Source organism: Trachemys scripta, chromosome 2 (genome assembly GCF_013100865.1).
Source record: "Trachemys scripta elegans isolate TJP31775 chromosome 2, CAS_Tse_1.0, whole genome shotgun sequence".
Classification (NCBI taxonomy): domain Eukaryota; kingdom Metazoa; phylum Chordata; order Testudines; family Emydidae; genus Trachemys; species Trachemys scripta.
In genome coordinates this window covers 151,491,578-151,503,833 of record NC_048299.1, presented here as the reverse complement: position 1 = coordinate 151,503,833, position 12,256 = coordinate 151,491,578, and the positions used below count along the sequence as shown (strand labels likewise).

Here is a 12,256-nt window from a genome sequence, read left to right as displayed (position 1 = left end):
TTCTGCAGAACTGCTGCCTAGCCATTCGGTCCCTAGTCTGTAGCAGTGCATGGGATTCTTCCGTCCTAAGTGCAGGACTCTGCACTTGTCCTTTTTGAACCTGATCAGATTTCTTTTGGCCCAATCCTCTAATTTGTCTAGGCCTGGCCTCTCCTACTGTAACTTCTTTGGGAAAGCCCGAGCCCTCTTTGACGCCCTGTGGACCTGCCACAGGGATGAGCCTCGCTCATTGCGTCAGGCATACAGGCTAGGATGAGATTCCCAGTTGGGCACTCTCTGCTGGCTTCGTGGCCAGGTTGGGCTAGGATAATTGTCCGTTCTGCCCTGGGAAGAAGCCTGAGGGGACCAGATGCCTCTCTTGGGGGATGGGGGTTAAAGAAGCCAGGGCATGTAATAGGGAGGGAATTCGCAGGAAGAGGCAGAGAAAATTCCTTGACTCAGGCTTCTGCAGGTGAGCAGCTCCTGAGGAGCTGCAGAATTAGACCCCTAAGCCCCAAGGAGGGATCCCTTGTCTGTGTGTGCCAGGTGATGAGCCGGCTGTGGCTCTAGGGAGGTTCACCATCTCCCCCCTCTGAGGGAAAGCCAGGAGGGTATTCTCCTAAGGCATCTGGGCACAGACAGACCCTATAGGTCTCTCTTGCTCCCCAGCCGGTGCTGCCCAGTGTCCCCACACAAGCTCTCCCACAAATCCTGGCCTAGATTAGGCAGTCGGGACTGCTGACAACGTGCAGTGGCCAGAGGGGAGACGGAGAGCGGCCAGAGAGAGAAGCAGCCACCTTGGTCACCCGGCAGGAAGTCCACTGATGGCAGACAAGGTGGGGAAATGGGTTGGGAGGTGCAGCCTCTAGCAGGGAAGCCTGCAGCCAAGGGCACTGAGGAAAGGAAAAATAATCGTCTCAGGGAGGCTCGGTGCCTTTGGGACATTCCTTCAGAATCTCAAGGCACATCCTGCTCGAGGTCCCATGTGGAGGCAGCATCCTTCAGGGGGCTGTGCCAGAGGGAGCTCCTGAATCAGCCTGAGCTAATACTCCAGTAAAAGCCCATCCCAGGGCAGGCCCAAGCAAACAACAACTCTGTCAAAATAGTCCTGGCAGCACTTACAAGGGCTGGCCACAGCCGGCTGCCTCCTAGGAGTCAGGAGTAGGAGTTGAGTGTTTACCTTAGAAAGGCAGGGGAAGTGCAGCGCTGGGCCTGGAAAACCCCTCATTGTCCTGGGGAGAAGGCTATGCTCTCCCAAGCTGCACACACCTGCCTCCCATGCTTCCCTTCTTCATCCCTGATTCAGTAATTCCTCATCCACAGCCATTATGGAAAGCCATAGAATAGGGTGTCTCGGTACTAGCATGGGGAAAGAGAGAGGAAGGAAGGAGAAATCAAAAAGCTCTATTTAATAATGATACCCAGCTCTAAGATAACCATTTAGCTGTAGTACTGAGGCCTCTTCTGTGTCTTCTGCCCTTGCCAATGCAGGATTGTTCCCTGCCGTATATTCTACAGGGTTTTGTCCCATCTGGGTTTCAATGTTTCAAACTCATGAGGTTCTTCCTCATTACCAAACATTTCCTGCTCTTCAGCCCCAGTTTCTGCAGGTCATGTGTATCTCATCCCATCTCCCATGCCGTGAATGATTCTCCTACCCCCTCTGTGATCGCAAAGCTGGGGTCTCCTCCGAGGCGCATTGGAGCAGAGAGAGAGAGAGATGCACAGAATGTATTCTCACTTGCAGCAAGCCGTGTTTGAATCCTGATTGAATGCATGAGAAATCCCCTTAGGAGAAGTTTGCCTTCTGACACAGCCGCAGCCAGAGAAAGGGCTTTGAAAATACAAATCGCTAATTACTGTATCTCACGGATCACTGGGAGCGAGCCAGCGGCGCCACATCTGGATTTGCCGCCGCAGCCTGACTGCAGTGCGCCACAGCCCACCTCCCAGCGAGTTGCGTCCTTGCATGCTATGAGCTGACGATGTCCTCTGCCGAGCCTGCGGGCTCCAGATTATCCCTCCTTTTGTTGCTGCTGTTGGGCTTGTCAGTCTTTTCCCCGGGGAGGTTGGCTCGGCAGGTGAATCCCAGGTTGTGAATTCCTTTCGGCCGAGCCCGTCGGTGCGTGCTTTGCAGACGTGTGTCACTGCAGGCTATGAAGGTGCAGCTGGTGCAGTTTCTCGTTGCTCTGTGTTTGTGTTGCTGCCTGGCATGTTTCAGCCGGTACTATTGCCAGCTTCATCCATGCTGCCTGGGACGTGCTGCTGGGTCTTGCTTTCGTAAGAGACACACAATGTTCCCCAGATGGCATGAACCAAACCTACCCAAACCACCTGTTATCTGTAATGGAGGCAGGTCCCTCTAGCTATTTACCATGGAGTATAACAGGACGGGGTCCAGGAGTCAGGTCCAGAGTCAGGCCTGAGTTAGTATGGGGGCTCCCTTTCTCTGCTGGGTGTCAGCGGATTCAGTGAGACCAGTCAGGCTTAGGCCCCCATTCAGCAAGTGCAGAAGCATGTGCCCCAGTCTGTTGCACTGACGTCAGCAGGACTACCCAGGTGCATAAAGCTGGGCAGGTGCTTAAGTGCTTTGCTGAATCAGAGCCTGCAGCATCCTAACTAAGCACCTTGGTCCTACCAGCTCACGTTTTCAAAAGTCGCTAGTTAGGGCAGCCTGAACCAATGGGAGGGGTCTTGGTTCTGTTCCCAGCTCTGCCACTGATGGTCTGGGTGACCTTGGGCAAGTCACTTCACCTCTCTCTTTCACCTTCCTTTTCTGAGTTAGGTTGTAAACTCCTCTCAATGATGCCCCAATCTCTAGGTGCTACCATAATAATTTGAGGTGCCTTTGGCTTTTGGTGCCCAACTCGGGGCCCCTCTTTGCAGAGGTGTTGAGGACTCTCAGCTCCAGTTCAGGGCAGTGGGGGATGCACGCATCCATCTTCTTTTAACCAGGAGAGGATGGACATTCCGGGTGAATTCTGCAGAATTCTCCACCAGTTGGACACAAGCCTTCAGGCACCCCCGAAGGAGGGGAGGCTTTTGAACAGTGTCCTGCTGATCTGGGAAGCTGGACATCTGCCCATCACTGGGTGAAGTGGCATCTGCAGAGCCACAGCAGCCTTGATTGCCGAGAGGTCCTGGCCCTCCATCAAGAACTTTGCATAATCACAGTTGCTCGTCACATTTTTTTTCGTGAAAGCTGCGCCCTGGGGACTCGATATGGGACAGACGCTTGGGCTGCTCCCTCATGATTCATATTCCCAGGGTCATTGGCAACTCGCCCCATGGTTACTCATTGCGGAGCCGGCCCTGAAATTTCATCACTTATTTTCCACCTCCAGCCAAAGCCTTTTGAGGAGGAAAAAGGCTGGACATGGAGCATCCTCTAGGATGATTTGCCGCACATGGTGGTGGTGCTGCTGCTGCTTCTGGTAGAGAATGTCCCATCTGCCTTGCCTTGTGCTGCTCTTTTAAATTCTGTTGCCTCTCCCGTCTTTGCCCTGGCTGCCAGATGAGGGTCCCTGCCAACTGGGTGAAACGTGTAACAATAACTCCACAGGGCCAGGAAAGCATGCCTGCAGATCACTCAAGATGACAGGATGGAAACCATCGAGAAATAAAAGCCCCCGATCCCCCTCCCCCCGCATGCTCCCCTTTCCAGATTTAAACACGTCCATATGGTAACAGGAGCAGGGAAAGATTCCGTTCATTAATGGCAGAGTCCCGACCTGTGGGGGGAGAGAGCCCAAGCTGCTTGCACAGCCTCTCTCTGTCTCAGCGCCTGGTTCTCATTCTTTTTCATTTTCCTCCGTTCCCTCTTCCTCTCGTTCTTTCATTTTCTCTCTCTCGGGGTATGTCTACACTGCCACAGTGCGTCAGGCCTGGTCTGCACTGGAAAAGGAGGTGGGTTTAACGACGACATGGGTCGGGGTGTGAAAAGGCCATACCCTCGAGTTACGCAAAGCTCTCGGAGAGGTGGATTAACGACAGCGATGGGAGCGGTTTCCCCATCGTGGCAGTAACCCAGTCCCTAAGAGGCAGCAGCTAGATAAACGGAAGAATTCTTCCATCAACCTAATGCCATCTGCCCCAGGGGTTAGGTCAGTATAGCCACATCCTAAATTCCCTCTAAGCTGTGTGGCCACGTGGCTGCCTGTTAAGCCCCAGCCAGGGAAAAGGAGCCCCTCCTTTGGCCTGGCCCAGCCCCGTCGGAGCTGCCGCAGCTGGGGAGAGGCACTTCTCCTCCAGCCCCGAGCTGCTGTGGTGAAAGGGGGCTGAGGAGAGTCCTCTCTCCCCACTGCAAACCCTGGGCAGCCTGCAGCCCAAACCCCTCATCCCCCGCCCCCCCCCCGGGCCCCCCCCCCCCACCCCCGCCCCCCCCCCCCCCCCCCCCCCCCCACCTGCTGCCCCAGCCCTGAGCCCCCTCCTCCACCCCGAACCCTCCCAGCCAGAACCCTCCACCCCAACCCTCACCCCAGCCCGGAGCCCCCTCCCACACTCTGAACCCCTCGGCCCCACCCCTACCACGTGAATTTTGTTGTGCGCACTAATATGGAGGTGCTATGTCACACAGGGTCGTGACACACATCACCCCCATATTGGTGCACATAACAAAATTCATCCCGCACATGGACATAAAAAATTAGAGGGAACACTGGCCACATCTCTCAGAAGTGTGGATTTTTCACATCCCTGAGAGATGGAGTTTTGCTGGTGTAAGTTCCCTGTGTAGACTAGTCTTCTGTTCCTCTTCCACACACATTCTCACTCGTTTTCTCTCTGCCTTTTCCTTGCCCTGTTTTATTTTCTCTCTCTCTCTCTCTCTCACACACTGACTGACTGACTGTCTTTAGTCTACCTCACAGCCTGTGGGCGCCATGGAATTTGCTCCCTGTTGAGTTGCTTCTAAGAAGAGGCAAGAAATATAGACGCCAAAGCATGGGACATAGGATGGGCCAATGCTGTGTCTGCAATACACTTTGAGCCCGATCCTGCTCCCGTTAAAGTTGCTGGGGAAACTGCTGTTGCCCCAGGATCGGGTGCACTGGCTTATCAGAATGTGGGGGTGTTCATCTCTTTGGTTTGGGCCCTGGGGGTGGCCCTCCAGGAAAGCTGAGTGCAGGAGCCTTGCCCTTCGGGATGGTGTGTCTGGGGGAAGATCCTGCCTTCTTCAGTTGGATTAGATGGTGAGAGAGACGAGGGGCTTCCCAGATGCCTTGGTGATGGGGAGTGAAGCTGCTTCCCTGACCTGCTCCTGTTTGTGGGATGAGCTCAGAGCAGAGGTGGGATAATGCCCTCAGACCACAGCCTGGCCCATGAGCAATCCCTCTCCACTCTCCCTTCAGGGCACTCCTCTGGTGGTTTCGGTCTCCGGTGATGACAAAAGCTTCCCCCCCACCGCTCCTCCCGAAGGTTCTCCCAGCATGTCTTGGCTGCCCTGCTTGCTGGTGGCTGGGTTTCATGACAGCTCCGCACCCTTGTTTACATTTTGGTGTATTTTCATGTTTGGTTGTGAAATGGCGAAGGGCCATGGGGAGCTGCCCTGTTCTGTACAGCTGCTGCTGGTTGGTCAGGATTATGCATCGGGTCACTCCAAAAGTACATACTTCATGTAATCAGTGTCAGAGATGGAACTAGAATGCAGGACCTCCTCTGCTCTCACCACTAGACCCCACTCCCCTCCCAGAGCTAGGAATAGAACCCAGGAGTCCTAGCTCCAAACCCCCTCTGCTCTAATCATTAGACCGCATTCCCCTCACAAGACTTACCCTAATTGGAAGATGGCACCGCACCACCCCACCCCAGCCCCGCTGCTCCCACTGCACCCCAGGTCTCAATCTCTGACTGGCAGATGAGTTAGCTGCCCCTGTCCCCCCACCAGCTGCATGCAATCCTGTTCTTCCATCGCTACGGGCTTCCAGCTTGTTTGACTCACTTTCCTTCACATATACAAGGAGCACTTTAATTACAGGGGCGTGTGAGCTGTTTTTAGCAGCTTGCCCCTTTTTTTCCCTAGAACAGAGCTGACCTCCGCCTGGAACTTTACAGCTGTGCCACCCTTTCTGGGGCGCGGTGTGTGACGCCCACACACAGTCCCAGGGGAGGAAGCAAGCCCACGTATTAGAGAGTTTGGACTCAGCTGCCTTGATGTGGTCCCCACAAGCCAGGCCAGACCCGGCACAGACAGCGTCATGACCCGCCCCCCCAGCTGCACTCAGCTAGGAGTGGTGCTGCTGCCCGTTGCACTCCTCCTACTTCAGTTTCAGCCCCCTCCCCTCAGCACCTTTCCCCATACACTCAGGATTGTTATCCCTGGATGGCTGATTTAAAGCCATGTGTTTGTTATGGTCTCCTGTCAACCTGGCCCAAAGCAGCGCAGCTCCTCCAGAATTGTCTCCCTCCTGCTCCCCAAGCTGCTGCCCCAGCTCCATTAAGGGGCTGGTATCAAAGCAAACTTCCCTCTGGTTGATAACTGACGATACTGCTGAACGTAGAATGCCATGGCTGGTACTAATGCTACCGATAACTGACGATACTGCTGACCGTAGCAATGCTAATAGGATGTATAGCACTATGGTACTATAATATTAATACTGCTATTCATAAAATCATAGAATATTAGGGTTGGAAGAGACCTCAGGAGATCATCTAGTCCAACCCCCTCCTCAAAGCAGGACCAACAGGGGGGGGGGAGGGATAGCTCAGTGGTTTGAGCATTGGCCTGCTAAACCCAGGGTTGTGAGTTCAATCCTTGAGGGGGCCACTTGGGAATCTGGGGCAAAATCAGTACTTGGTCCTGCTAGTGAAGGCAGGGGGCTGGACTTGATGACCTTTCAAGGTCCCTTCCAGTTCTAGGAGATGGGATATCTCCATTATTATTATTATAACACCAACTAAATCATCCCAGCCAGGGCTTTGTTAAGTCGGACCTTAAAAACCTCTAAGGATAGAGATTCCACCACCTCCCTAAGTAACCCATTCCAGTGCTTCACCACCCTCCTAGTGAAATAATGTTTCCTAATATCCAACCTAGACCTCCCCCACTGCAACTTGAGACCATTGCTCCTTGTTCTGTCATCTGCCACCACTGAGAACAGCCGAGCTCCATCCTCTTTGGAACCCCACTTCAAGTAATTGAAGGCTGCTATCAAATCCCCCTCACTCTTCTCTTCTGCAGACTAAATAACCCCAGTTCCCTCAGCCTCTCCCCATAAGTCATGTGCCCCAGCCCCCTGATCATTTTTGTTGCCCTCCGCTGGACTCTCTCCAATTTGTCCACATCCCTTCTGCAGTGGGGAGACCAAAACTCGATGCAATACTCAAGGTGTGGCCTCACCAGTGCTGAATAGAGGGAAATAATCATGTCCGTCGATCTGCTGGCAATGATCCTACTAATACAGCCCAATATGCCGTTAGCCTTCTTGGCAGCAAGGGCACACTGTTGACTCATATCCAGCTTCTTGTCCACTGTAATCCCCGGATCCTTTTCTGCAGAACTGCTGCTTAGCCAATACTGTGAATGCTACTGATAAGTTGCAACACTGCTGAGAATAGTTGTAAAAATACAACTACCAATGCTACTTAACATTTCTAAGATAGTTTTCAATGCTATTGATAGGAGTATTAATGCTACTATTACCGATTTTAATACTAATATGTTAATTAATCCTAGCTCTAATACACAATGCTACTTGTAATACTGCACTACTAATAGTACTATAGTAACAGTACTAGTATGGGTTCCCTGAAGCCTTTGGGGCCGTTACTGTGGTATGAGTTCTGCTCCTCTCGCCTTTGTCGGTGCTTTTCCTTCCCATCTGCTTCTCCATCCACCTTTTCTCTTCCACCCACTTGGTCCTAAAATCTCCCACAATGAAGCTGCACTGTCTCCTGAGAGGGCCACTGGTGTACTTCTCCTCCCTTCACTCCACCAGTCATTCCAGGAAATAATTGGGCTGAATTTTTGTGGCACCTTCTTTGACTGTGTGGCCAGTCGGGGTCTGGGCCATGTTCATCTCTGGGATAACTCCATTGACTCCAGCCTCTCTCCAAGCTCAGTGAGCGACGTTCGCTGTGGCCATGTACAGCTTAGACATGAGCGGACCTGGACTCTTGCATGCCCACCGAGCCTCACTTAGGCTCTCAGACTGGGCCTGGGCATGCTACCGAGGCAGCGTGCTCAGACAGGAGGGCAGGAACCTTCCCTGCTCTGCAGCCAGTTTGGGCAGCAGGGGAGCCCTGCATGGAGCCGATGAAATGTGAATTTCTGACGCAGGTGCCGCTTTGCTATGGAGCTGAGTAGCTGGTGTCATCCATTCCCCTCACCCCTCTCTGCTCTTGTTCCAGGGGGGTTTTCCTTGACACCATCAAGCCCAAATACAATGTGAACGGGGTGGTACCCCACATCGGCCAGCGGACTCGGCTGAGCAAAGGGGACATAGATCAGGCACGCAAGCTTTACAGATGTCCAGGTAAGAACCACTGGCTACTCAGTATCCAAGGTGGGGGTAGGGTAGGTGCAGAACATACATCTGCCTGCTGGGATCAAGGGGAAAAGGGCAACATAGTCTGACCTGATACAGTATTATTATTACTGGTATTACAGTAGCATCCAAGATCCCAGTTGAGTTTGGGGCCCTATTGTGCTAGGTGCTGTACATACACATAAGTCAGAGACAGTGCCTGCCCTGAAAAGCTTGCAATCTAAATAGAGGAGGCAGACAAAGAATAGGAAAATGGGGACTGTCTCCATTTTACAGAGGGGAAACTGAGGCACAGCAAGGTCACCCAGGGAGTCCATTGCAGAGGCAGGAATTGAACCTTAGACCCCAGGAAACCTTAACCACATAACCCTTCCAGTTGAAATTGTTCAAATTTTGAAATTTCCACCAAAAGATTCATCAGAATTTCAAATTTTTGACCAAAAAAAATTGACAATTTTTTTCTCCAATTCTCCCTGGTTTTCAATCAACCATGGGATGACTAATTTTTTACCTTCTTAAAAAAAAATTTTTTTGACATAACTTCTAAGAAAAATAAATAATAAAACCAGGGAAATAAATAGCGCGAGAGAGAGAAATTTAGAAAAAACAAAACCCAGCTCAAATACACACTGCTGTGAGCACAATCAGAGTGTGGTATGCATTCTTTATAGGTCTGTAGTGTATTTTTTATTCTAGCTGAGCCACACACCTATTTTGTTTGTCTCCTAGCTGCATGAATGTAAAATCTTTGCTTAGGACGACTCAGAAGGGAGTTTAGAGGTCAGAGAATGAGTCAGTGACCCGTAGGGAGTTCCACTGGGAATGGAATCACAGCCTCCGATTTGGTAACACCAGCTGGAGTAAGCTGAGCCTGGTGTCCCAACCCCTTCCTTGTGTGTTATGTCCCCCGGGTTCTGATGACATGCTCTGATCTGACCGCTTCCCATGCTTTATGAATGGAAATAGCATGACATAACCCAGGTCTGAGAGCCCAGTCTGGGCCGACAGCTCCCATCTTCACCAAGGCTTTGGAGACCATCCAGCCATCCCCGGTTCTGGCGCCAGCAATTAAAGAGATGTCAGAAAGGAAGGCAGGGACAAGTAGTCAAGAGAAGAGCTGGGAGTGTGTGAAACTTCTGGTTCTCATTTGACTCCTAACTCCTTGTCGGGCCTGGAGATCCCAGACAACCAGCCTCACTCACCCTCTATATTCACAGAGAGGTCAAAGGCTTGTAAACAGAATGGGCTTGTTTTTCCACCAAGGAGTTCAGTGGGAACGTTTCTGAAGGGAATGATGAGTCAGTGCCAGGGAATAGGGGGTGGTGCAGCAGAGGGGGAGCTACTGGCAGAGTTGAGTGTGTGAGGAGTACGGGGCTCGGATAGCAGGGTCAGGAGTGAGGTGCACTGACGGAGGTAGGGTGGGTAGCCCAGAGCTGGAATAGCGACAGATGCAGTGGGACAGGATTGAAGTGCTCCGGCAGAGTTGTGTGTAGGGAACTTGCAGCCCACCCTCGTTTTGCCTGGCTCTAACTGGTGCTGATCACTTCAGGGACCACTCCATTTCCCCTAAATTCAGTCAAAACAGAATGAAGATAAAGATGATAAAAATCTGCTGAGTTTCCCAAGCCCTAGATGGGCCCTTTCTGCTGCTTTCTCTGGAGCCCACCTGAGAGAGGTCAGCAAGCCCTGTTATAAACCTTCCCCCTTGTGGGTTGCTGCAAATGGAGGAAGTTACGAAGAACCAAAGCACGTGTCAGGCAAACAGAAGGGGGCTCTGCAGTGCCACCCACGAAAAATAGCCCTGGAGACACATGCCTTGTGACAGTTGCCTCACCAGCTTCCCCCACTCCCAGCTGACAGGGTGTTGATGGAGAAGACAGGCTGGCCAACAGCTGTCAGTCTCCTGTCTTCCCTGGGGCTTCCTGCAGGCATCAAATTGAGTATCTTCCAGCTGGTTTTCCTGATGTGCATGGGGTGACCACGTGGCCCATCCGGGGTTAGTAATCGGAATATTGTTCTGCAATGTCAGTGAGAATGAGTCGATTTTGCTGCAGTTGTCCACGGCTGGGGGAGACACTGTTGAATCTCCTAACAAGTTCTAATTGGCTGCCTCATTGCGCTCGGTGCTGTACATACACAGAATAAGAGATGGCCCCTGCCTCAAAGTGCTCACAATGTAAATGGACAAGACAGACAAAGGAACAACTGAGATCCCCATTGTACAGATGGGGAACAGAGAGAGAAAGTCAGCGGAGTTACTCCCAGTGCAGCCTGAGATCTGAACCTGGCCCTGTGAGCCAAAGAACAATGCTGTGTAGGAGCCAGGGCACCTGGGTTCTATTCCTGCCTCTGTCACTGACTGGGCTTGAGCAAGTCATTCCACTTATCCGTGCCTCAGTTTCCCCATCTATGAAATGAGGTTAATACCAAGCTCCTTGGGCCAGAGGGGAGTGGAGTGCAAGGTTGAATTCATCAATGTATGCAAAGTGCTTTAGGATCCTCAGGTGAAGGTGCTAGAAATGGGTAATGTATTTGCAGGGCATCTATGGTAGATGCTATGGTGACTGAGGCATTACAAATGTGTGTCATATCTAAGTACACTACAGATAGCAGACCGAGATCCAGAAATCTAGATGGACCCTGACTCAGGACAGGAGCAGACCCTGCAGAAATCCCTGCTGCTTAGAGATAATTTTTACAGTGGAATAAAATGAGACATATGCCTTATTTTCTTCTTTATAATGGAGAAGGAAGCCTAAAAGGAGCTTTGTTTTTGTTTTATTTTCTTTTTGTTTTGTTGATTAATCACATAAGTAAGGAGGAGTGACAGCTCTTCTTCTGTTTGTTTTAAATCGAAATTCGGGTCCGCTATCAGGTGGAAGGCTCTATGGAGGACTGGAGAACTATGACATCACATAGGCAAGGAGAGCACAAGTTGGGCAATTGAGTGGAGAAGGAATTTTTAGTCAAAGACCTTAGAACTTTTTGTGCCAAATTGTCTCCATTGGCTTCATGGGAGTTTTGTCCTTTTACATGGATTTTTTGCCCTTTGTTTATCATTAGTTCCTGTTTAACTCCAGTGCCTAATTGGCCTCTTGGAGAAAGGAATCCTTTGTTAAACATATAACACCTTTGCCTGGCCCTTGCAGTGAGAACCCCCAAGAGACCTCCAGCAAACTCAGGGCAGAACAGAGTGGAAATTGCTGAAATCTACAGTTAGAAACCAAGCAGGGAAAATTATTATTAAAAAGAGTGCAAGCCTTCTTTTTCCATGGGAGGGACAGGCTCAAACCCCAATTCTGAAATTATCTTTTACATTTCACCTTTAATCTTGCTCCATCAACACAGTCCCCAGTGCTGTCTCCACACTCAGGGGGGTGGGGAAGAATGTATTGGCCCATGGACAGCAGTACTGAAACGTTGCTCAGCTTCGCCACGGCCGACTAGATCATGTGGCTTCCAGATGGTAGTGCTGGGCTAGCTCCAGATAGTGCTAAGTAGTAAACCTGTCATGGGCCCAGCTGGCTGGCTGGCCACGGCATGGCGTGGCAGGGTGTGTGTGGGGGGGGAGACTCCTGTCCTGATGGAGGCGGGGCTGCCACGGGGGCATAAGTGCAGATGCAGCTCCTGGAAAGTCTTAATTGGCACTTGGATGCAGCTCTCCCCGGCTGGGTTTGAGGGTCTGGCTTGGTGGTTATTGGAGCTGGAAGGCAGGGGGAAATTGTTTATAGGAGAGCGTTCAATCCCTGGTGCTCTGCTGGAAAGGCTGAGACTTGAGTGAGGGGGCGGGG

The 12,256-nt window shown here is 51.5% G+C and overlaps 1 protein-coding gene across 4 annotated transcripts in view; it reads left to right on the top strand.

Annotated features, from left to right (window-relative positions):
* The window catches only part of BMP1 (bone morphogenetic protein 1), an 84,797-nt gene that overhangs the window by 47,796 nt on the left and 24,745 nt on the right, over window positions 1-12,256 (top strand). For all 4 annotated transcript variants that reach the window (XM_034761895.1, XM_034761896.1, XM_034761897.1 and 1 more), the window contains exon 7: window positions 8,329-8,453. In XM_034761895.1, the coding sequence (XP_034617786.1) occupies window positions 8,329-8,453 (125 nt within the window). The remainder of the gene's footprint in view (window positions 1-8,328; window positions 8,454-12,256) is intronic.